The 26,776-nt window shown below is 31.8% G+C and overlaps 2 protein-coding genes across 2 annotated transcripts; both read left to right on the forward strand.

Moving 5' to 3' along the window:
• Positions 1-714: 714 nt before the first annotated feature.
• Positions 715-1,761, forward strand: ColSpa_11538 (uncharacterized protein; the record flags this gene model as incomplete). The annotated part of the gene is made up of 1 exon (XM_049277750.1): positions 715-1,761. The coding sequence occupies one exon, from the start codon at positions 715-717 to the stop codon at positions 1,759-1,761; it is 1,047 nt and encodes a 348-aa protein (XP_049133707.1).
• Positions 1,762-5,995: 4,234 nt separating this feature from the next.
• ColSpa_11539 (expansin-like protein 5) lies at positions 5,996-7,042 on the forward strand (the record flags this gene model as incomplete). Its single annotated transcript, XM_049277751.1, has 2 exons — positions 5,996-6,559; positions 6,623-7,042. The coding sequence occupies 2 exons, from the start codon at positions 5,996-5,998 to the stop codon at positions 7,040-7,042; spliced, it is 984 nt and encodes a 327-aa protein (XP_049133708.1).
• Positions 7,043-26,776: the final 19,734 nt, after the last annotated feature.

A 26,776-nucleotide genomic window follows, 5' to 3' on the forward strand; every position in this document is an offset into this window, starting at 1 on the left:
GAACCTTGTGGATGTCACCGAACACTGCATGTTGTTGTCGCTGAATGCTGTGGGTTTTCACCGCCACGCTTCATCAGCTGGTCTCTTTCTGAGAAACATCGGATATTATTACCTTCCGAGGTACCTAACACCATTCTTCCCTCAGCCACTGTGCGGGGAAAGGGTTCAGGGTGGCACGGAATCCGATTATCTTGGTTTGAAGGGCTCATTGTGGCGCTGTTGGGGGGCCTCATGGACATCGAGGGGCTTTTGGCGGGTCTTTGGGGGAAGGGCTCCTGACGGCCCCATTGAGTCCTGTTTAGCTCTGTCTGGCCTATTCGGAAGCTTTAAGAAACATCAGGAGAAGCTACGTGGCAGAGGCCCGAGGGTGCCCAGACATGGACGCGTCTGTTTACATACCAAGAGCCGTGCCGATATCCGGGGCTGTGCCTGCGCGGTGGGCCGTGAACCTTGACGCGGTAGTCCCGATTGGACCGAAAAGGGGATACGCGCGGACCTCCTGAGTCGAGACTTTCATGAGCCTCTCCCCACCATGGCGGCGGTGTAAATACTCTTATGTATCACAAGCTTCGTAGACCCGTATTTGGAGGCTCAAAGAAGTTTATATAATCCTCATTTCCCCGCATTCAAGATGGAAGTCCCGGTATCTGATCCGAGACATCACCAACGATAACCACAAAGCTTGATATCCATCCATTAATCATCATCGCCATCATGAGCCAATACAACAATAACGGCGGCTACCAGCAGGGTGGTTACCAACAAGGTGGCTACCAGCAAGATCGCCCTCACGTTGGTGAGGCCAACTCATACTACTCTTCCCAAGGAGGTCCTGAGAACTTCTTCCAGCACGGCCAAGGCCATCAGGGATACGGTCAACTTCCTCAGCATCACCAGCAAAACTTCTCGCCTCTCCCTCACCAGAATCAGGGCTACCGTAATGATGGCCCGCCTGGTTCCGCTGGCCTGGAAGGTGAGGATGGTGAGCGTGGTCTAACGGGTGCATTGGCCGGTGGCGCTGCTGGTGCTTTCGGCGGTCACAAAGTCGGCGGCAACTTTGGCCATAGCAAGACAAGCACCTTGATCGGTGCCGTTGCCGGCGCTTTTGCCGGCCACAAGCTCCAGGATGGTGTATCTGACTGGAAGGACAAGCGCGACGAGGAGAAGAAGAATGACCACAAGAATGACCACGACCGGCCGCATGATCGTCCGGAGGAGCACCACCACGGCGGCCACAACGACGACAAACCCCGCAGCGGCAACTACGCCGGCGGTTTCACAGGCTCTTCCCGAGATATCCGCCTTGATGCACACGGAGAGTACAACCTCCACGCGTCGTGCAAGCGTCGCGACGGCGAATGGCAGAGCAGCACCATTAGCCTGAACCGCATCCTCGAAAATGACCAGGGTAGCTTCCGCTGGTCTTCTGGAAGCAGCGGCGGCGGTGACTCTTCCGTCACCGTTCAGCAGGGTGACACCCTCCGCAATATCGCCGCAAGATTCAACGTCGGATTTGAAGAGATAGCCAGACTCAACAACATCCCCAACCCGGACCAGATCTGGCCTGGTCAGGTCCTTCAGATCCCAGGCCGTGGCGGAAGCTCTGGTGGCAACTTTGGTGCCTCTGCTCGGGATGCGCGCCTGGTGCAGGGTGGCCAGGTCCTTGAGGCCGAGCTGTCCCGGAACGGACAGTGGGTCCGCAGCTCTATCAACTTGGACGAGAGAATCGGAAACAACAACGGAACCCTGCACCTTGTTTAGGAGGGACTGCTTTGATATGTAGAACAAAAGCGAAACTAGATTGAAATTTTAACGACACTCGATAATGATACTGAAGTCGCTGAAGAGGTTTTTGTCGTGGAACAAGAATGCAGGCTCCCCCATTCAACGCGAGGCAACACGCCATGTAGCAGGTGTTGCAAGATGAAATGGCAGTCGACCCTACTTCGTAAGAATGCCTCTCTTATCACAAGTTGGCACTAAAATCCCCAGTGACTATAATTTATGATGGAAAGTGGGGTTTCAGACCGTGTTCACTCCCTTCTTGACCGAGCCCAGAATACTTTACGTCTCCAAACCTTTCGTTGGTGAGTTCATCTCTTAAGTCTCTGAAAGTAATCAACAGCGCTTCTGTGACTAACAATGCGCAAGCGTCTGAAATAAAGCCATTGTTAATGGCAACCATGCCATACTCCAAAGTTTCCGACACACGATGAGATCTGGCTAGATCATTTGAGATAATGTACAACGTTAATCCCACCTCAGACTTTTGGTTCTTTCGAAAGACTCTTTCTCGGTTGTGAATTACGTTGGTGCTGCGAGAGGTCCGAAGGTTTCTTCTTGCATGACTTTCACAGAGTCGTTAACGTCACCTAGGATTGTGAGCTCATGAAAGTTCTTCCCAATAGACGGAAGTCGGTTTCCGCCTGGGAGGAAATAGCTAACTGTGTCTTGAATGTGCTCTGCTACCTTGCCGAAACCATTCGTTAGAGGACCATGGGTCCCCGCTGCATCGATGTCTTGACTTCCCATTTTTGGCAGTCATGCTTTTGCCAAGATCTTCCCATTCTCGACCAGAATATCGGAGACGCGTCCAATGATGCGTCCACGCTGGAAACCAGAAACTGCCTTCTGTAATGGAAAAGCCTTGGCTACAGCTTCAATGTCGTTGGTCAAGTCAGCGATATTGGACTCAGGGCATGCTCCAAGGCGTTCCTCGGATGCAGGGTTTGAAGATTTGGAAAGTCTTGTTTCACGTCAACGACACCCATCGCCCATTGATATACGACTTTCCAATAAATAGGCCTGGGTTTGTCAACTAAGATTTGGGAAAGGACATGCTAGAACCTGTGTCGTGTGACGTAAGAATGTGAGACTTGAATATTGAGTAGAGTAAACATATGCCCAATCTATCCCATCTATTAATAGGCCGGCTTAGGTACATTTATCGCCTCTCAAGTCAGCACCAATAACGGTTCACCAAAAAGCCCGTCATCACAAGGAAGATTCATGGTGTTTAATGTGGTATTAGGATCGTCGGCATGCATGTGGCATATTGCAATGTGGAGTGACATGCATGTCTCGGGTGTAATGGTCTTGGAGCGGGAGCCAGGGATCGGGATCACCGTTCCGATGAGCATCCGAGAAGTTTCCACCTCTGGGAAGCCGAGAACGGCCGGAGCTGAGTTTGCGAATCTGCCATATCTGTCAACATGACTCATGAAAGTTGACGAGGCACACCTGGATGATCCTCTTACGGTCTTGATCAGATATCGCCAGATCTTCTCGGGTCAGGAACAATAATGTCAGGCGGCCTGGTGTCGAATGAGTCTGATTTGCAATATACTCAGTCCGATATGTAAACAATGGCTCCTCCGATCAGGAGACAAGAAACATTGAGGACCCAAATGTATGAGTCAAGTGATAGTCCTAATCGACAATTTTATTTTCATGTTTTCACGCTATCTCTCAATATACTTCGATCTAAGCAACACGAATAAGAGAAAATGGCAGAAGTCACATCAGCAACTCCATCCTCTTTGACGAAGCTGAATTTCAAGCCGATCATTAATGACGACTTGAGTCCGGCACCAACGAATAAACCAGAGAATTTCAACCCCGAAAGGTATCTATCTCTTGAAACCTGTCCCTTCCCAACGATGCCAGCATCTCTCTTGTCGCTTGTTCAGACCCGTTTCCTTTTTTTCCAACCCAGGAGGCCATTCAAGTGATGAGGCGGGAAACATTCACTAATGGGGCATGGGAGAACTGCCTTAACAGCACTCAGTTTGCACCTTGCTAACTGGGAGGGCATTGTCCAAAGAAATCTCCCATTCAACATTGAATAAGCACAAGACTCAAACGATGCACAGATACGAACCTTTTAAGGATCAAGTTTAGAACGATCCACAGACCTTGGCAGTCATCTCCAAGGTTGCGGGAGTAGATCTTGTCCCTAACAGTCAGTGAGAAGTTGGCAGCATCAAGATCTCTATCCAGAGTGCAGTCACCGATAAGGAGAATATGGAATTGAGAGTTGATGGCGATACTTCTGTCACCAAGTGGCACCACGATACGTTCACTTTTGTGTGTCTTGTTATGATGAGCGATGCTACCAATATGGTTGGTGGTGAGGTGGCCTTGAAGACCGGTTCTAGGGAGATCGTCAATTTCAGAGGCCCACACATGGTAAGAAAAACCTCAGATATCATTTCAGAAGGAACCTGATATTCCATTAAGACTCTGCCGTCATTCTACATGGCAAATATGTCGAACATCAGGGCCTTGCTGCCATTGGTGGCGCCGACCGGATCGCCATGATCACGTCTTTCGATTCTGCGACCCATGCATAAAGGAAGACTCTGTCCTTAAGTCTATCAGGTCCATTTCGCAGCACTCAGAAAGCTACTGTCAATGGACTACGTACAAATTGAAGGTGCTAGAGGAACGCCTTAAAGTAATGGTTAATACTCTTGATGAAAAGTATCATGCAGGCAAGCAAATCGTGGTTAATGCCGTCAAAGATTCTCTCACACAACAAAAGGATTACATTGGTAATACAAACAGAGAGATACTTGAGATACAAGATCGCTACCAAACTTGGGAAAAGCTGTAAAATCAGGAGAATGTAGGTTTAGCGTAGGAGATCATTTCCAGTCCAGCTCAAGATGCTGTAATCAGAGAAGCGAGTCACTACCCTTGATTTATCTACTCATACTGTGGCGTTGCACTCCACATCTTCAAGTTCAATGGCCTGATCTACGGTTCACCTGCATATAGTCGCTTATAACTTGGCTATATCATACCTGAAACAGGCAGTGTGAGCAGCGTAGGTACAGGGAAAAAGCAGATGAACATGACTGGCTCGGTTTTTGCTACTACTCGCAGAATTCTAGATTTGACGGCCTTATGTTCCTAGATATTAGTCTAGACTGTACTGGGATGATATGGGAGGAACCAAGAAACTTCCTCCGGAAGCCGAAAAAGACATCGGGAAAATTAAAAGGTCAAGTTCATGACGTGAGGAGAGAAATGGTACAGGGAGCTGATGAAGTAAGAAGCCTGGTATCAAAAATAGAACATTGCCATCGATACCTTTGCGGGGGAAACAGTTTTGCCAATCAAAACACGATGGGTTGTGACTGGGCTACCCTTGAATCTCCAGTCTATTTCTCTTCGTATCACACCGATCATCTAATCATTAAATAAATCACCAGTTAGCGTTATGGCCACTCTTTCAGTACACATATCACAACATCAAGTTTACCTCCTACCAGTGTATGGGCCTGTCGGATCGCTGCCCGACTGTGGGGATTGGATTTATTATGCCTTGGTGGCGAGAAACGTGAAGTTTGAGATGTTTAGGGGCCAAGGTGACAAGTGCCCTCACGTTTGGTATTGTCACTGCAACCTTCCCGCGTCTTCTTTTTGGTACACAATTTTGATCCAAGCTCCGAACCAGAACAACCGTGGAGACCTAATGTCCAATTCGCCTGGGGTTACGCAAGCATAAGCATCGTGTTCGCGGCTGGTACGAGCACCTCGCATATCTCGCTATCGAGTATGGGTGGACGGATGATCGGCCGTCATATGGTTCTAGCCTATCTCAGATAAATTGGAAGGGGCATTGTATGGAGCAGCCCTGTTTAACCCACGCAATGATGCGTTAGAAGCTGCTCATGGCGTTGTCTCTGTAGTTGAAGTTCCAATGGAGGCACAATCTCAATTGAAATTCGATCGGTTAGGTCGGAAAACTTAGTCAATGATGACCTGTGGAAAGTGCAATGACAGTGATGAGAAACCAGTAGAGTTAGATAAAAAGCTTCATTCCGCCAAACGTTTCAATGCTTTCTTGGCAGCAGCACTCACACCCGGCAAGGACTTGTTTACTTTCATTCGCTAGCTTGTTTTTTCGTCATTCACTCATTGTGCTGCTGTTACACTCATTTCATTGCCCTTTGAAACGAGTTTTCGATTGCCAATTACTACATTTACAATGATTGCCGCCCAAATTTCCCACTTTGCCATCGCCCTCTTGGCTACTGTCTGTGCTGTTGCAGAGGCCAAGAGCTGCAAGGCACCCCAAAGCATCAAGTCTCACCACCACCACACCAAGCATGGGCATAACTCGACCGCCGTAGGTGTCAGCCTGCCGTATATGACACCAGATCGTCTTCCTAGCACTACCTTGGCTACCCCCGTTCAGCCTACGATCCAATCTTCCCAGGTGAAGGCCGCCGAGGCTGCCCTTGAGACCTCTTCGAGCAACCCAATCATCGCGCAAAGTGAGCAGACTGAGGCCGTTTCTACCACCGCGTCTACTGCAGCAGCAGCAGTGCAATCCGCATCCACTGAAACCTTCTACGGCTTGGGAACTCGCTACGGTGACAGCTGCACCGAGGAGAACTGCTGGCAGGATGGCGCCTGCAGCTTCGTCGACTACGAACTGCCCGCTGGCATTGACGGATCAACCTGCGTTTCTGATGACATCTGGGAAAACGGTGCCAACTGCGGCGGCTGCATTTCTGTGACTTACAAGGGAAAGACTCTCAAGATCATGGTAAGACCAAACAAGACATTATCTTCCCCCACCTGGGTTTCTTCTTACTAACTGCAATGCAAGGTGACCAACCGCACTGGTGGTAACGCGACCCACCTGGACATGACCCCCGGCACCTGGTCCAAGCTGACCAACGGATACTCTGGCGGCAGTGTTAACGGCATTGCGTGGGAATGGATCACCTGCCCTCTTCCCAGTTCCACTCCCCTTCAGGTCCACATGCACGGGGGCGCGTCTCAGTACTGGTTCGCAGCCACCATTGAGAATGCCACTCTCCGAACCAAGAAGCTCGATGTCAGCAGCGATGAGGGCGCGACCTGGAAGACCGCTACTCTTCATGACCCCAACATGTGGGAGATTACCGGCACTCTTCCCAGTGCTACTTGCTGGGTCCGTGTCACGAGCGTCAACGGAGACGAAGTCATTGTCAAGGACGTTGCTCTTCAGTCTGGCAAGATTACCAAGGCCACTGAGAACTACTAAGCTGAAGTAGTTGGATGCTGTGTCTTTTGAGTGTGGAAAGACTTGGTACCCCCAAGGGTTTGTCACTCTTTCTTTCACTGCCAGGAGCTATAAAGGCTTCTCATCTTCACTTCCATGTACATATTCCAACACCACGGAGCCCAGGCCTTCGGTCGTGTGACCTTGAGTCTTTTTAGTTGTCTTGTAGAACGGAATCAAATACTCCCCTTGTAGGGAGCATCAGTTATCAAGACAATAACATGGGCATGCTTTTAGAGTGATATATTATAACCATGGTTGTTCAAGCAATACAGAGGGCAATGCGTTCTCACCCTCCTAAATGCAGAGAAACAAGGCTCTAATTCTTCGGACGGTAGCATTTATAAGGCGAGTTGTTCGTGCTTTGCGTGCGAAAGTAAGATCGACGCTCACGTCGAGGCCTGCGATGGCCGAATCTGAGGAGCTCAGGAGGCGCCTTGAGAACCTCAATCAGGCGCATGCCGGTATTCGAGCGCCGGGGACGAGGGGGAGTTGAACCATGCGGCACAAAAGAAAGTTGAGGGGCCAGAAGACCAGATTAAAATTGCCCATGCTCGCAATGCTTGAGCTGCGACGATGCAGTCGAATGTAGAGCAAGGCCCGCAGAAAATAGAGAAGGAGATTAACATGGTAGGACACAAGCTTCACAGTTATATTGCGGTGGGTGCAGACGAAGGACATAACATATTGCTGGTCCTAATTTATTTTGATAAGAGTTAGAATTTATATTCGAAAACTTTGAGTGCCTCCCCTGCCAACAATTCATTACTGATTCGGACACTGCAGTATGTTGCCCAAAGCAAGTACGGAGGTACAGAATCGCGATATGTAATGCGACGGCGTGCGCCACATGCAGGACCCTGGGGAATTCTGGTGAAGCAAAGCCATTGGGAAGCTCGCAATGCAGAAGCAAGGGGGTATGAGGATGCGGTAATTACTGGTCTAGGCCCGCCTGTAGTTCGCCTCAAAGCTCGGTTCCCGTAACCGTTGATCCTGGGTTGTCGGATCGCTGTGCGTCACTCTCTCGCCCGCCCGACACCGCGACGCAGATCAACCAATTAACAACTAATCAATTAACACCATCTTCATCGATCGAATTGCAACCTTCTCGCTACCAGTATGCTGCCGAAGTGCGGTTTGTTTGACCAACTATTTCACTCCCGCTCAACAAAGACAATTATACATAGCACAGTAGAGCCTGGAAGCTTAGGAAAAAAACATATTTCAAAAGTGTCGCGATGCCCTCACGCGCATCGCGCAGCCTTGTGAGATTTGCGCCAGGCCTGGATTAACTATTAGTCCGGTCCCTTCGTGCAGATCCACCACACAGGATACATATTTATTCGTTTTAGACAAAGCAATCCTACACATAGAAATCTAAGCCGTTTTCCTTATGTCTTTTTTACCCTAAGTAGTAACTCTATAATAGTTATAAGCTTAGCTTATGTTATACCTTTAAACCACTATGTCTAAAGTGTACTATAAGCTAGAAAATCTCTCTTAAACAAACTATCTCTATTCTCTTAAACTAATATCTCTAATATATTTATTTCTATTAAGGCTATAAAGAAGCTTAAGACCTAAAGTAATTAGCTTTTATAATATATAACTTTTTAGCTTAAAGTAAAATTAAAATATATTTAGGAATTTATTAACTTAAATAGACTTAAATAAATAAAAAATAAACTTAAATATTTTAATAAAATCTTAAATACTTTAAGGATTTTTATTTTTAATAAATTTATTATTAATATAAATCTTAAATAAACTAATAATAAACCTCTTTTAATAATAGCTAATTTAAATATTAAAGTTATATATTAAATATATATCTTAAATACTAATATAAAAAAAGCTATTTAAAGATAATAAAAAAAGGTATTTAATATAATTAATATATAAATAAAAACGTTAATTATTAAATTATTTTTTAAATTAATTTAAATAAAAGCTTTAATATAAAACTAAATAATACTTTACTTAATACTTAAAATTCTTAAGTAATAATATATATTAAGTAATTTATTTAATTAAACTATTATTTAAAAAAAATATTTAGTTTTATTAAATTAAATAGCTTTAAGTATTAACTTATTTATTTAGTTAATAAAATAATAAAATTTTTACTTTTATATAAAAATCTTAGACCTATTAAAAGTCTAAAGTACTTTTACTTTAAGAACTTTTTTAAGAATAATATTATATAAAATTACTTTATCTTAAGTAACTTATAAACTTATAGAAATTATTTAAAATAAGATAATAGGCCTCTTAGTTAAAAACCTAGATAACTACTAGAAAAAGGTAAGGTTTTACGTTTTCATTTTTCCTTTTATTAGCCTACAGACATAATCACAGGCCTAATCAGACGTGACTAAGTAGGACTCTTCTAAGTATAAAAAAGGGCTCTAGTTAAATACTATTACAGAGATTAAGATCTTATTATTAAGTAAATAGATAAGCTTAACATCTTTAGATAAGCACTTAGATAAATATAAATAAATTTATTACTTTAATATCTAAATAAGACGTATAATAAGTAACTATTACTTTGTTTTCTTAGGCTTAACTAGACCTCTAAGGTCTAAGAAGGTATTCTCCTCCTCTAGAGATCATAATATATATATATATACTACTTAGTAATAAGGATAAATCTAAATAGACTATAAAACGTAAAGGATACACTTTTCTAGTTTGCTTATAGCCTTGATTAGGCTAAGGAAAACCTGAAAAAAGTAGTATTTTATGGTCTAGGCATTAAGGTAGTTACTTAGAGTAATTAGTTACTCTAGGTATACTTATAATAATACTAAGACTTTAATGTTTAGTGTAGTTTATATATTAATTATCTACTTATTAACTTTATTTATCTTATATAGTTTTAATAGTATCTTATAATAAAATTAAATTACTAATTTTCTTATTATTTTATTTTAACTATATAATAAATTTAGTATTTATACTTTAAAAAGAGCTTTAAATAATAAAATATACTATTAAAAAGATATAAAAAAAATAATATCTTTAACCTAATTAAACTTAGTTCTAGATATAGAAGTAAGCCTAACCTTAAGAAACTATAATAAATAAAACCTAAGAAAAACAGGATTCTTTAAAAAAATAAAAAAAAAAAATAACTAATTATAATAATATAATATAGCTAAATAAACCTTATATATAAGTAATTCTTTTATAAGTAAATACTAAATAAACCTAATTAAAAAAAAAAGCCTATAAGATATAAAAAAAAAAAATAATAAAATAAAAATAATACTTTTTACTAGGATTAATAAGCTAAAAAGCTCTCTTAGTATAAGTTATAAAATAATTATAACTATAAACTAAGCCTAGAACTTCTTAAGATCTTATTATTATATAAGCCTTAGTTTAATTAGGTTTAATATTACGCTATTAATAAAGACTAAATATTTTAGTATTAATAGATTAGTAGTAATAGAAATTTAATGTTCCTTTAAGATTAGCTTAGACTTAATAAGTACCCCTTTTAGAAACTTAATTAAGAATATAATAAACTAATACCTTATAAGAATATATAAAATACTATTTTTAAGTCTAATTAGGTTAATAGACTAAGTTAAGTAGTAACTCTAAAGAGATTTTATATATAGTACCCTAAAATTAATTCAAAGTAATTAATACTATTTATACTTCCTACAACTAGCTTACTAAGATATTAGCAATATATCTAAGCTAACCTTATTAACAACTAACATAAGGTAGCTTAGAGGTCTAACTAATTAGGTTACCTTATTTACTAATAAAGCTTTCCAGAGTTACTAAAGCCTTAATAATAATATAAACACTAAGTCTAAGACTAGTCCTAGGATTTCTAACTTTAGAACTACTAAGAGAAATAAAAGTAAAGACTTAAGCTTAAGCTATTAATAATACAAAAAAAGTCCTAATTAAACTAATAAGAATATAAGCCTTTTTTTTAATCTAGCATTAAACTCCCTTACTACAACAAACTTCTAGGCCTAGTAACTCTTAATAGTAAACCTATTAATAATAGTTAATATAAGTATAACTAAGGACTAAGGGTCTATTAAGCCTGATTAAGGCAAGACAAATTACTTATATTAGTTAACTATTAAGATATTACTACTAAACACTAAAAAGGCCTTTACCTTTAATAGCTATAATATTACTAATTTCTTTAATAAGTATAAAGCCTTAACTAGGCTTATAAGTTATTTTAATAAAAATAAAATAAAAGTATTATTATAATACTTACTTAATAAATACTAAGTAATAATAAAAATTAAAGCTAAAAAAGAGACTTAATAAGAACTAAATAAATTCTTTTTTAATACTTATAAATAACTTAATAAAGAAGTTATTTTTTAACTAAACTACTATATTAAAGACCTTATAAAAAGAAACTTAATTAAGAATAATAACCTAATAGAAACTATAACTTTATTTTAAAAGGTTAAAAGTATAAGAGAAAAGGCAAAAGCTAAAGGGAAGCCTATAATAAGCGCTTAAGAGCTAATTAAGCTTTTTGTTATATAATTTTTTAAAAATATAATTATAGTAATATCCTTATAGATAAGACTTTTCTCTATTAATTTATTTAAAAAAAAGAACTTTAGTACCTTTAAGAGGGTAATACTTATATAAGTAAAATAAAAGTTAAAATATAAGGGTTATTACAGAGATTCTAACACTTCTACCTTCTTTTTATTAGCTATAGTTCTCTATTCCTTAAAACAGCCTTTTAGCCCTAATCAGGTTAAAAGTACACTCCCTAAGAAGTCTACTTTCAAAGATATTAAAGTTATAACTAATCCTACTATAAATAAACTTTTAAAAATAGTAATAGCCCTTATACTTATTATAAAAGCTAGTCTTAAAGCCTAGATTATCTCTAATAGTTAACTTATAGTTATATATAGTTATAATGTCTTTATATCTAGTCCTTTATAGCTATATATATTACTAGCTTAACAACTATTCTCCTTTAGTAAGCTAAGTTTTATTCTAGGCTATTTTAATTAGTGTTAATATAATAGATATAACTAAAGAAGATATTAGATATACTTATAACTTAAAAAGGACAAAAAGGCTAACCTAATTATATTAAACTATAATATCTATAAGTATAAGGTACTTTAAGGATTAAACGTTAAAGTAAATAAAGTTCTTAATATTATTATCTAAGAAGCCTATAAAAACTACTAGCCTAACTAGGTTATTATCCTTACCTATATAGTAAATAACACCTTATTCCTAAAAGCTATAAAAGCAGTAAAACATATAATTAACTAGGGTATTAGATATCCCTTTTAACCTAAAATATAATACTACTTATTACTATATACCTAAAATACCTAGGTAAATCTTATTAAATACGTTTTAATATCCCTTAAAATATACGCTAAAGTCTTCTTAACTTAAGAAGTAAAAGTAAATATAGTTATTAGGTTATTAGATATAATACTATAACTTATTCTATATTGCTTTAATTAAATAAGACCTTATTTAGTACACTAAGGCTTTATTTTAAAAAACATATATTAAAGAGAAAACACTTCTAGTATTAGCTCCTAGCTTAAAGAAATAAATATTAATACTTATACCTAGACTCCTTAGCTAATATAACCTACTAGTCTAATATACCCTAATTAAGCCTATTAAACTCCTGAAAGTTCAAGGTCCTCTTCTATTTAAACTATACTAGCAAATAAATACACTAACTTTATATATAGCCTAGAATATACTTAAGAAGCTACTAAGAAGAGTTTTATCCTAGATTAACTAGAGATAATAAACTAAGCTATATCTACTTAAGCTATTACTAAGAAATTTAAAGAGAATATTACTATTCCTTTCAAAATTATACTTTAAGTCTAGCCTTAGCTTAACCAAGATATAATAGTAATAATATACTAAATACTAGATAATAATAGGTATTTAAACATCTACCTAGAGGCTCCCTTTAACCTAATTAGAGAAGTAAAACCATACAAAAGATTAGAAGCCTACAAAGCAATTAATAAATATAATAGAAACATCCTAAATCTTATAAACAGAACTACTAAAATTAGACTTATTAAGACGCTTAACTTAACTACTATTAAGTCTATTATTCTATACTTTATAATACTTTACTTTATAATTAATATTAAAGTTAATAGTCTTTACTCTAATTAGAATAATTTAATTAAAAGCATTATTAATAATAGTTTATAAATTAATATTATTTTAAGATTATATATAAATAAGTATACTATTAAGCTTATAACTATATTACTTAAAATAAACGCTTTTAATCCTAATTTAAAATATATATCTTTTAATAAAGTAACTATTATACTTATCTAAGTTAAAAGCTATTATTTCTTAACTAGTATATTTATTACTAACAATAAGAGAATAAATAAACTACTTCTTCTAAAATTACCTTTTAGGTTCTATATATAAATAAACTATATTTATAGCCCTAATATAATTACACTAATACTAATAATAAAACAAATTCAGCTCTATATCCTAGCTATATTCCTAAAGTTTAGTAATCCTAGGAAATTCCTAGATTATCTATTAGACTAGAATAACTATATAAGAGCTCTTAAGGACCATCTCCCTAATCAGACTAAGCTATATTAAGACTAGGAAAACTAGACTCTAGTAATAGTACTAGGACTATTACTAGAAAGCTTAAAATTCCTAAATATAAGCTATAAGAAAATAATAAAAAAGTAATCTAGTTATTTAAAAAAGAATTAGATTATTTAGTGAAAATAGTATTAACTATACTTCTTGTTTTAGCTATAAAGGATATCTATAAGACTATAGTAAAGGTTAAAAGGTATAATAATAAGGGATATTCTTGTTGCGTTAAAAAGCCTAACCTGCCTTATATTAATACTAATTATCTTAATTAGGCTTACTATCCTAAGGTTTACTTTAACTAGTTATTAGTAACTATTAGAAAAGTTAAAGCAAAAAGAATTAAAAAGCAGATAATTAAGTACTTTAACATAATTAATAAAAAGAAAATACCTTTACCCCTAAAGTAACTATATAACTATAAAATAAATCTAACAAAACATTATCCTTAGCCTAATTAAGCTAAATAAAATACAAAAATATTTACCATATATAAAAAAAAAGATAAAAAAATATATTTAATTAATAACTAACTATTTAATAAATTAACCCTTAATAGTAATCCCTTTTAGAAAGTTAAGAACTTAGCTAAAGCTAAAAAAATAATATAACTTAATAAAAGACTATTCTAAGGCCTAATTAGGCCTAAGTATTTAAGTATTAAGCTATATTTATACTTTAAGCTAAATAGATTAATAGCTATTATAAATATACTAAATTATCTTTTACCCTATAAAAAGGACCTATTCCTCTAAGTCCTTCTAAACTACAAAAATACTCTTACTTAGGACTTCTCTAAAAATAGCGCACTTAACCTAAAAGTTACCCCTCTACAGGTAATCAGGACTATACCTCACAAAGCCTAGTAAGAAAAAAAGATTCTAATACTTAAAGCACTTAAATTATAAGCTATAGACATTATTTAGGTATAAATTAATAAAGATATCCTAGAAAAAGGTTATAAGGCTATATAAAACCCTTGGTTTTTTATAAAAAAAAAAAAATTCTTTATACCTAATTAATTCAGCTATTTAGATAAATAAGGTTATAATTTGTAATACCTTTACTCCTCTAAAAGCAAAGAATTTCTCAAAAGACTTCAGCATATACTAGATTCTTTTACTCTTAGACTTCTTCTCTAGATATAACTAAGTCCCTCTAGCTAAAAAAAGCAGAGATTTAATAACATTTACTATACCCCTTAGACTTCTATATATATGTACCTTACCACAAGGTAATACTAATTCTATAGCATAGTTCATAAGAGTTATTACCTAGATACTCTATAACCTTATACTATATTATTACTAGGCTTTTTTTAATAATATTATTATTAAAAGGCCTATAACTATATATAATAATAAAGAGCTCTTTAATTAGGCTAATATTTAATACTATATCTATAAATATATTTACTATATTAATATAATACTCTTTAATATTAAGTTAACAAGCTATATAATAGCTAGTAAGAAATTATAATAGCTTTAAAAAATAGCTATTATTATTAGTTATATCTATAGTTCTAGAGGTTACTACCCTAATTAGGTAAACATCATTAAGATTAAAGAATAGGAAGAATATAAAGACATTAGTAAAGTTAAGTCTTTTGTAGGGATAACTAGGTTCTATAGATTATAGGTTAATAAATACTTAGAGATCACTTAATTATTTTATTATCTTATAGCTTAAAAGCTAAGTTAGTAGTTATTTTATAGATATAAGCCTACAAGGTTAAGGTATAATACTAAGTTAAATGATTAGTACTTAGAGGGCTATAGTAAAATATAAAAGTAGTATTTAAAGAGGTACTAAGTTAAAATATAACTCTAAGAAACTAGAATTAAGAGTAGTTTTGATAATATTAAAGAAGCTTTAAAACTATATCTATAGTATTAGATTTTTATTAAAAACTAATACATAAGTCCTAGTTACTTAGCTTAACAGAAGGTCTTATAATCTTCCTAGTATTCTAATTACTAAGTAAATTACTTAGATATATCTTTTTAACTTTAATGTTAAGTATATACTAAGGACAAAGAATATAGTAGTAGATATATTATCACAAAAAGCACTAAGGTTATCTAATATTAAGGAATATAAAAGCCCTAATTAGGTTAAAAATTTTATTAATATTAACCTCTACTTTATTTAATTATATAAATCATTTAAAGGATCTAAATCTAGTATTTTAAAGACCTTTTACTTATATTTACTCCTTAAAGTATAGCTTTACTTTAATTAGTACTAAACTAACTAAATAAAATAAATTATTTTCTATTTAAAAACACTATTATACTTAAATAAAATATTACTATATACTTTCAGGAAGTTTAAAATAAAGGCTTAGTATTATTTTATTTAAAATAGCTATTTATACTACTAACTAATAAAAAGATACTTAATCCCTAGACGCCTTATTAATAACCTAAAGATTCAAAAGAACCTAATTAGGAATATACACATTAAATTAGGACACTAAGGACATAATACAACATTCTATTAACTTTCTATATCCTATATCTAAAAAAATATATACCAGAGGGTACAAGCCTAGCTCACATCATACCCAGCCTATCAGAAGGCTCAATCAACCCAAATAAACAACTAGCATATTAGTATAATCCTAGGGGAATTACTGTTTACAAAGATATCTATTAATGTCTAGTAAATTAGTTCCTAGGCACTAATCAAAGGACATTATAATATAACAGGTTAGTTTAAAGCAAGGAGAGTAAGGACTATTACCTCTAATTAGGTTACTAACTTTATCTAAGAAGACTTTTTCTACTACTATAATATCTATAAAGAAATAATTATTAATAGTAGACTAAAAAACAAAAAAACTATAAACTACTTAAATAAAAAGTATAATATTAAAAAAAAGGTTATATTAGTATATAACTTAAAAGTAAATAAGGTTAATAAATAAAGCTATAAACCTATTATATATATTATCTTAACTTAGTTAAATAAAGGAAAAAGAGATTAAGAGAAGATTATACCTATTATGCTATTTATAGACTAAATAATAATCTATATACTAATAAGCTATATATTTTTCTTTTTAACTATAAGATATAAAGTAATTATACTTATTAAAGAATTTACTTTAACTTAAAAAGTATTAAACTAAAAATAAGTTTATAACCTTAATTAAGAACTTATTATTAAAATATATTCCTTTAAATAACTTAAAATTAATAAAGAGACTATAACTAAGAATATAGCTTTTATAAGATAAAAATCTATAAATTACTATAATATATACTATTAATATATAATATAGTTAAAAAAGCTTTAGCTTAGTAATTTAGTTCTTATTTTTAATAAAAAATATATAATTAATAAATTAAAAGCTAAGAAACTTATATATTATTAGTAAAGCCTTTTATAAGTCTACTTTATATCTAAGAACTTAGTATTATATTACCTAGAGATATTTATTAATAACCTTATTATAAGGGCTATATACGCTAAGAAACGTCTTAAGAGGTATATTAAGAACAACACTAGTTTCTAGGAATTAGAGGATCTTATATAGGCTAAAGCTAAGCTTAAAGACAAAATAACCCTCTTCTTCTTAGCCTAGGACTACTAAAATGAACTTTAAGAAACAAATATAGCTCCTAGCCTTAATTAGGACAAAAACATTATATAAACATAATTAAAGCTTTAATAGCTACGCCTTAAAAAAGAAAATAATATGCTTTATAGAGAACTATAGTATTAGAAGTTATTATCTAAACTTATAATTAATATTTAACCTAAGGACTTAATAAAGGATATATAATATACTAACATAATATAATAAGCCTAATTAGGCCTACTATTATATCCTTTTATTTTTTATTATTATTATTTATATTATACTATTATTTTTATAATATTTTATATATATTTCTTTTTATAAAAAGTTTATTAATTTAAAACCTTTATTATATTTATTAATAAACTTAGGAATAAGGTTATCTAGGAAAAAAAACACCTAATTAGACCTAGAAACATCCTAGAATTACCTTAAATCCTAAGCCTAAACTACTAAAGTTATTAAATAACCTTATATTCTTAGTTTAAATCCTTATTATTACCCTTTATTTTTTAGTTAATACTATCCTATACCTAAATAAAGCTATCTAAGATACTAGGTAACTTTCCTTTTTTCTTAAAAAGCCCCTTATATTAATCCTTAATAAGTTTTATAAGGTTAGACTAAAAGAACTATATAAAATTAATAAAAGAGATATTATTAGGAATACTTAAGAGAATACTACTACTACTAGCTTTTTGCTTTTTAGTACCTTTTACTTAACTTATATATCTAAACTCCTAATAAAAGTCTTTATTTTAATAGTAGTATTAGACTTAAGTTTTATAATAAAAGTAATTAAAGTATATATTACTAAATTTATTAGAAAGGAAGACGTATTCCTAGAAAAAGACAAAACAAGCAACCTGATCAGGCCTAGCCTAGATAGCCTACCAACCCTTTTCACAGTATTCACAAGGGATAGTATTACAACCACTAAGGCCATAGACAACTAAGGCAACACTAGCCTACATACAACTAGTAAGCTTCTAAGCCAAGGATCTAAAAACACCCTAATAACTAGTATAAACAAAAACATAATACTTAAATAAGCTAGTCTTAGTATAATCTTAGAGGACTTAAAGGATATTACCTCTTATAATAGCTTACTAAAAGGCCTAAGTAACTTTCTTATAAATTTAATTATTTTAAATTTTATTAGTAAACTAGACTTTATAGTAAAGACTATTAATTAAAGACTTAAGTTTTTATTATACTAAGAAAGTTATAATTTATCTAATTAAAGCTATAAACCTTTAACAAAAAGTAAAAGATAACTTACTATAGTATTAATAAGAGTTATAGCTAGGTAATTGTTTTTAGCAAAAGAGTTACAAGTAAAGAACCACAGGTTCTAAGCAGCTTTAAGCTTATACTTAAAAGGTATAATAATATCTAATTAAAGCTATAATAAGAAAATTAAGTTAATTTATTAAGTAGTTTTAAGTTATAGAAAAGATAAAGCTTAAAAAGTAATATAAAGTTATATAAAAGAAGAGAAAAAGTAATCTAAAAAAAGATTCCTAGCTTCTTTTTTTATTCTATTAACTATAGTCTACTTTTTCTAATTTATTAATTAGAAAAAAAGAACTAAGAAAAAAAGAGTAATTTATTATTATAAATAAAAAAAAGTTATTTACTTTTATAAATATTAAGTAAATAAATAATTATCTTTTTTATTTTTTTATATTTACTTTTTTACTTTTTTTCTTTAATAACTTTAAATTACTTTTTACTTTATAATAAAGTTAAGATTTATTAAAAATAAAGCTATAAAATAAACCTAAAAAACCTACTAATAATAACTTTTATTTTTTCTTTTTCTATTACTACTATTAACTTTAGCTACATAATTTTAAGTTAACTAATAATTAATAATATATTATTCTTTTTTTCTTTTTATTTTTTTACTTTAATTAAACTTATCTATATATATCTATAACTTATTATATTTTTCTTTTAAGCTATTAATATTATCTAGAATACTTTTACTAGCCTAAATAAAACTAATAATATATAAGTTCTAGAGTACTACTAAACTCTCTTTAAGGAATACTATATTCAGAATTTTAGCAATAATCTCTCTAATTTAACTAAATAAACTATAAACGCTATCAAAATACTACAGAAATCATAACACATATATCCTAAAGACCTTAAGCTACTTAAAGGGTTTATAGACCTAGCTACTAAAGACATTATTACTCTACTAAGACCTCCTAACTATCCTGGTTTATCTAATTAGGGTAATAGATCTACTCTTATATAGATTCTAAGTAATAATATATCTACTATAAGTATAATATATAATTACTAAAGTAAAAGCTTTTTATAAAATAGTTTTTAAGAAAAGTAAATAAATAATAAGTTAAAAACTTATTTCTTTAGTATTTATAATATAGTTAAATATTTAGTTAAATAGTCTTAAATAGCCTTTAATAATATCTAAAGTCTTATAGTATTTACTACTTAAGATGCTAAGGTTAATTACTTTGTTACTAATAGCTCTCCTTAGAGCTATAATACCTTTACTATAACAGCTAGACCTAATTAAAAGAACTAGATTTAAAAGGTAAACTGTTTAGTGTTTATTACCTATTATATTAATTATTTTATTACCTTTTTTGTTAACTAAGTTACTAGATAATCTTTTTAGTATAATAGTATATAAAGAGATAAAGATATAACCCTTTAATATACTATTAATATAAATTATCTCTATAAGTTCTATTAAAGCGTTAATATTACCTTCAACTTAATTAAAGTGATTTATATAAAAGCAGGTATTATAATTAGCCCTTAATAGCCTAATAAGTAGACTTATAAAATATATATAATAAAATTTATTAAATACTATATTTAAGATAATATTACTAATATTATAAAGAGTTTAACTTAAATAAAGGTTTAGAATAATAGTAGAAGTAATATTATTAACTATATTAACTATTTTTAATATTAATAGGTTATTAAAAAGTTTAGTAAACTAAGAAACTATAGTAAAAAAGACCTTTATAATAAGCTAAGGCTTATATTAAATAATTATAATAAAAGACTTTAATAAAAAGCATTTAGTAAGCCTAATTAGACTAAAAAGACTTAGAATATGTTGGTAATATTCTTAGATAGTCACAGGGAAGTAAAGAGACTTAGTGAAGGTAAAGGTAGAAAGATAAGGTTGTTGTATTTATGTATGCTATTATATCTACTTTTCTTTCTAAAAGGTAGGAATATCTTAGGCTTATATCCTTTTCTTGATATCTTATTAGTAATATGATTATCTAATAAAATAATCTTATCTGGAATCTAGGAGTTGGTTTTCTGGAATCTAGGGTTAACTAGATCTAAGGCTGGAATTCTAGGGTTAACTAGATCCAAGACTTAGAATTCTAGGGTTAACCTGATTCTTATAAGCCTATCTTATATATAGACAAGTTATATATAGTTATAAAGCTCCTATTTTACTTAATCCAAATATAGATATAGTAAGTTTATATAGTTATTAGATATAAAGATATAATTAGATAAGATAAGAGTTCTTATAATAAATCTTATTCTTAGTTTTCCCCTTAAGTTTATTCTAAGTTAAAATAAACTTATAGTATATTATATCTTATAGTAAAAACCTTTATATATAAAGGAAAAACTATAGTTATATTTATATATATTATTATAGTTATATATATTGTTATAGTAAAAAACCTTATATTATAAGGAAAAAAATATATAAAAGATTTATTAAAGGGGAAACCTTAGTATTTTAGCTGTTTAACCTTCTTTATATTAAGGTTATTATTATTGTCTTTAGTTTCTGTAGGTAAAAACCCCTTTATATTAAGGTTTATAGTCTCTATAAAGTAATTAAACGTATTTTTATTTATTGCTTTAGTAAATATATCAGCAATATTATTACTTGTATGTATATAAAATAGGGACACCTTATTATTATTAACAGCTTGTCTAGAAAAGTGATATTTTATATTAATATGCTTTGCTTTCTTATGTAGCTCTGGATTTTCTGTTATCCGTTGTGCAGCTTCATTATCTATAAGGATAATAGGTATATTAAGATTTAGTTTTAAATCTAAATTTAGTATTATATAATTATATGAATTATATAGGTATATTATTTCCTTAATAGTTTCACACAAAGCCATATATTCAGCTTCACAAGTAGATAAAGCAACAGTTTTCTGTTTTACACTATTCCAGCTTATTATATTATAGTACCCTAGAGTAGTTATATATCCTGTAGTTGACATCCTATCATCTAGGTCTCCAGCCTAATTTAAGTCTGAAAATCTAACTAATTAGAGGTCAACATTACAATTATATACTAATCCTTTATTAGGGTATTTATTTAAATATCCTTATATTTTATTAAGGGCAATAAAATGCTCCTTAGAGGGATTACTTATATATCAAGCATATATATTAACTGGATATGTAATATCAGGCCTAGTTTTTAGGCTAGCAAAAAGTAGAGATCCTACTTCCTATTGGTATCTTGTTGTATCTTTTTGTGTTGCTTGCCCTATATTTTTTCTTAGTTTTATATTAGGGTCTAAAGGCATATCATAAGGGTATATATCCCTTTTATTATATTTATCTAGAAGTTTATTTATATATTCTGTTTAATGTATATATAAGATCTTATTATGTATAGTTATCTCGTTCCCAAGAAACGTATATGGTGTTCCTAAGTCTTTTATCTGTAATTCTTTATTTACAGTATTATAGAAGATATTTATATATTCTTCTAACAGAGCTACTATTATAATATCGTCTACATAACATATTAATATAGCTTATATAGTATTATTATTAGCTATAAAGATTCCTTTATCATAAGGAGATTCCTTAAAGCCTAATTTATTTATTATAGATCTTAAATATTTATACCAAAGTCTAAAGCTTTATTTTAAACCATATAAAGCTTTATTTAGCTTACAGTATAAGTTACTATTCTTATAGTTATTATTTATATATTAATAGGTATTATTTATATAGGAAAATCCTGTAGGTTGTTAGACCTATATATCTTTATCTATATCGGCATAGCAGAAGGCATTAGTTACGTCGAACTGCCTAAATATCCAGCCTAGTTTAATGCCTATTATAAATATAGCTTTATAGTTTTCTAGTTTACAGGTAGTACTAAAGGTTTCTAGGTAGTCTATACCTATATATTAGTTATAACCTTGTACTACCTATCTAGCTTTATATTTAATAAGTTCATTATTATTATTATATTTAATTTTATATACCCATTTACCTCCTAAAGGCTTAATATCCTTAGGTAAAGGTAGTATTTTCCAAGTATTTAAATTATATAGACCTAATATTTCTTCTAACATTACTTGAATCCAGCGATCTCTATTTATAGAGGTTATAGCTTGTTTATATATAGAAGGGTCTTTTATAGTAGTTATAGATAGAATATAAAAAGCTTTATTAAACCGATTTATCTTATTATTATAGTTATTTATAGTGGAAAGTATAGGTTTAATAGTAGGGCAGTCTTCTATAGTATATAAAGCGCTTTCTTGGTCTACTACCTATTTATATTTATCTTTAAGCTTTCTATCTAGCTTAAGAAGTTCAATTATTATCTTAGATTTATTATTATTATAATTATTACAATTATAGTTATTACAATTATAGTTATTACAATTATTATAATTATTATTATTTATTATATTACCTCCTTAATTCAAGGCTTTCTTTCCACTTATATTATCACGTAGAATATTATTATTGTTATTATTATTAGTATTATTATTACTAGTATTATTTAGTATTTTAGGAGGTAAAAATTGATTTTCTAGGATAGTAATATCTCTAGTCTAAAAAGAGGATCTTTTCTGAAAATCATATACTTTATATATATTATTTTTAGAGTTTAGAACAATAGCTTTTATAGCTTTATTATCTAATTTCTTTATCTTAGGGTCTTTGTTTTTATAGTAGTATATAGAGCCAAAAGTAACTGTAATAGACGCTGATAGTGACGTCGGTCGCAAGGACCCTTTAACTCTATGGCCTAACCAATTGACCCAATTAACCCAAAAGATCCGTCAGTGCTTGCACGCGTGCAAGCCCTGCTGTCAACACTGCTTATATGCCCTCGTGACGTACAACCATCGGGCTAGGGGAGTTGTGCTGTTACAACTATACCCCCTCCTAGGCTGCCTTGTCCCCAAGGCACACATAGGCAATGCAGACCCCCAAGGTTAGAGTTAGCGATGAGACAAGTCCTACCCCGCCTTTCGCCAGCGCTCGCCTTGACAGCCAAGGACAACTACGGGAATCGAACTTGTGACGGCAATCAAGCCTTTCTTTGCCACATGCCAAGTCCAGCAGCTATTAGTCTGACCGTACGCGTGCAAGCACAATTGTAACAGACGCTGATAGTGACGTTGGTCGCAAGGACCCTTTGACTCTACGGCCTAACCAATTGACCCAATTGACCCAAAAGATCCGTCAGTGCTTGCACGCGTGCAAGCCCTGCTGTCAATACTGCTTATATGCCCTCGTGACGTACAACCATCGGGCTAGGGGAGTTGTGCTGTTACAGTAACTATATGATCTATATCTGGCTTTATATTATTTGCTATTTCAAATGGTGTTTTATAGTTTAATGCCTTATGTGGAGTTATATTATATAGGTCTACTGCTGTTAAAGCAGCTTTTCCCTATAGATATAGAGGTAAGTTAGCTTGTAATAGTAAAGCCCTTATTTTATTAGTTATAGTCCTAATAACTCTTTCTATTATACCATTAGGTTCATGCGTATAAGGAACTTTTATATTATGGTTTATGCCCTTTATTAGATATGTATGATTTATAGTATTATTGTTAAATTCTAGACCACCATCTGTATTAAATTCTCTTATTTTATTATTATTTGTGTTATTTTTGTTTATATATTTTAATATAGCAGTATTTACTTCTTCTGCTTCTTTAGTTTTTAAGAGTTTAATAGAGGTAAGTCTAGATTTCCTTTCTAAAAAGATAATAAACCATCTATATTTATTATATGTAAAAGGTGTTACAGGTCCACAGAGATCAGAAGCAACTTTTTCCATGTAGTTATACTCTTTATTATAGTTATCTGAGTTTTTATTAACCTTTGTAGTAAAGTTTGCCTTTATACAGGTATTATATGTTAAGTTGTCTTCTGTTATATTATTACTTATATTAGTGTTATTCTGTAGTTCTTTTAGAACTTTAGGACTTACGTGACCTAATCTATTATGCCACTTTATATAGTTATTTCTTTCTTTGTTATTAACCTTTTTAAACTTATAAGGTTTTCTTTTTATAGAGTTATTATCTTTTATAGTATTTATATATGTGTTATTATTATTATTTTGGTATAAATCCTTTTTATTTAAGACTTTAATATTTAGATAATATAGTTTATCTTTTAGTTTCCCTTTACAAAAGGTCTTTTTATTAACTGTATTTATTAAAGATATCTTTGTATCCTAGAAAAGAGAAGCTATATTAAGCTTTCTTATCTTATTTTGACTTAGTAGGTTAATACCTAACTATAGCATATAATAACAGTTCTTTAAGATATATATGTTATTATTATTTAGAGGAAAAGAGATAGTAATATCACTTATAAGGGTTACTTTTTGCTTTCTTACTTTTCCCTAGTTAACTTGTTTATTTGTTATAGTAGTCTTAATAAAAAGAGATTTATCCATTATAATATTTACTATAGCAGCAATATCTATACAGAATATAGTATAGTTATTGTTTATATTTATATATATAGGTATAGAATTATTTATATTATAACCTAATATTTTATTATTATTATAACTTATAGAGGGTATAAGAGGACTTACGTCTTTAAAGTCTAGATTAATAAGATCCTTTTTCTCTTAGTTATCTATTATAATATCCATAGGTTCTGTTTTTGCTATAGTTATATTTACATCTTCAGATTCAGAATTATCTAAGAGCTCTTCTATAATAGCCTTTTTAGCTATTAATACTTTTTATGCCTTATTAAGTTGTTTTCTTCTAAGATTAGCTTTTCTTTTATGTTTCTAATATATATCAGATTCTTTATTCTTATTTATCTAGCCTTTTAAGGCTTTATAAGGATAAAGAAAAGCATAATCTTTAACTTTATGACCAGATTTTTTGCAATTATTATAATATATCCCTTTAGTCTTTTTCTAGGGCTTTTTATTTCCCTTTTTATATATAAAAGTATAAAGGACTATAGAAGATCCTTTTCTCTTTACTTCATCTATAAGATTTACAAATAAAGATTTAATAGTATATGAATCTAAATCTTTTCTTAGAGCTTATGTTACGTTAGTTATAAAACCTTTATAACTATTATCTAGGCTATTTAATACCTAAGCAATAATTACTTATTTTAGTAATACTATAGATTTTATAATAAGATTATCTATAAGCTCTTTTACCTTATTAAGGTAATTTTCTATAGAATTAAAAGATTCTAAGGAGGTATTAAAAAACTCTTTACAAGTAAAATATTTGTTAGTAAAACCAGTAGGTTTATATAGATCCTTTAGTTTCTTCCAGGCCTTATATCTTGTTATAAAGTCTTTTATAACCTATAGAGGTAAATCCTTACAAAACAGCTTTATATAAGCTAGGATTTTAGTATTTATTACCTTTTAATTTACTGTTATTAGCGGGTTTTTAAGACTAGAGTTAATATCTTTACTTATAAGTAAAGCTTTAAATCTAGTTGCTTAAACTGAATAGTTTAGACTGCTAGAAAGGCGTGGAATATAGATTTTTTCTATTATAGGTCGATTCTGGCTGATTAAAGAGAGATATCGGTATTTTGATAGTACTGTTGAATTCGTCTTGAAAAATGGGCCTTAAAAGTGGTTGGGTTGTTATAATGTTGTTGTTGACGGTATGGCGTTATGTGGTTGCCTTGGGTTAAAGATATATATAGGCCTTTAACTAAAGAAGCTTTTACTAGACGGCAGAGCAGTTGGTCTAGAGGTTTAGCTACCCTCTAGATTAACTAGTTGAATTGGCAACTTAATTAGAGCTCTTGGGTTTAATTCTAGCTTGAGGTATATAGTCTTTGTTGGATATAGACTAGAAATAACCTTTAACTGGTAAGGTAGGATTGAATTGTGATTTGCCTGGAGCTGTAGTGGCGTAAAATATAGCGATAGGTGTAGTGCTTGCCCGGTAAGCCGGTCCCTCTATTCTGCTGAATATAGGCTGCTAGGTGTGAGGTGTAGCTGCCTTAGAGCTATATTCCTTAAAATTCCCTTAGCTAATGTGGTTTGTCTCTTAGCAAGGTTGAATTTTTGTTATATTAAATAAAAGTATAAGTATAAGTCTTTTATGAGCTGGGCTTATAACTACTTAGAATATGTTGGTAATATTCTTAGATAGTTACAGGGAAGTAAAGAGACTTAGTAAAGGTAAAGGTAGAAAGATAAGGTTGTTGTATTTATGTATGCTATTATATCTAC

Source organism: Colletotrichum spaethianum, assembly GCF_022836535.1.
Source record: "Colletotrichum spaethianum MAFF 239500 DNA, contig47, whole genome shotgun sequence".
Taxonomy (NCBI): Eukaryota; Fungi; Ascomycota; class Sordariomycetes; order Glomerellales; family Glomerellaceae; genus Colletotrichum; species Colletotrichum spaethianum.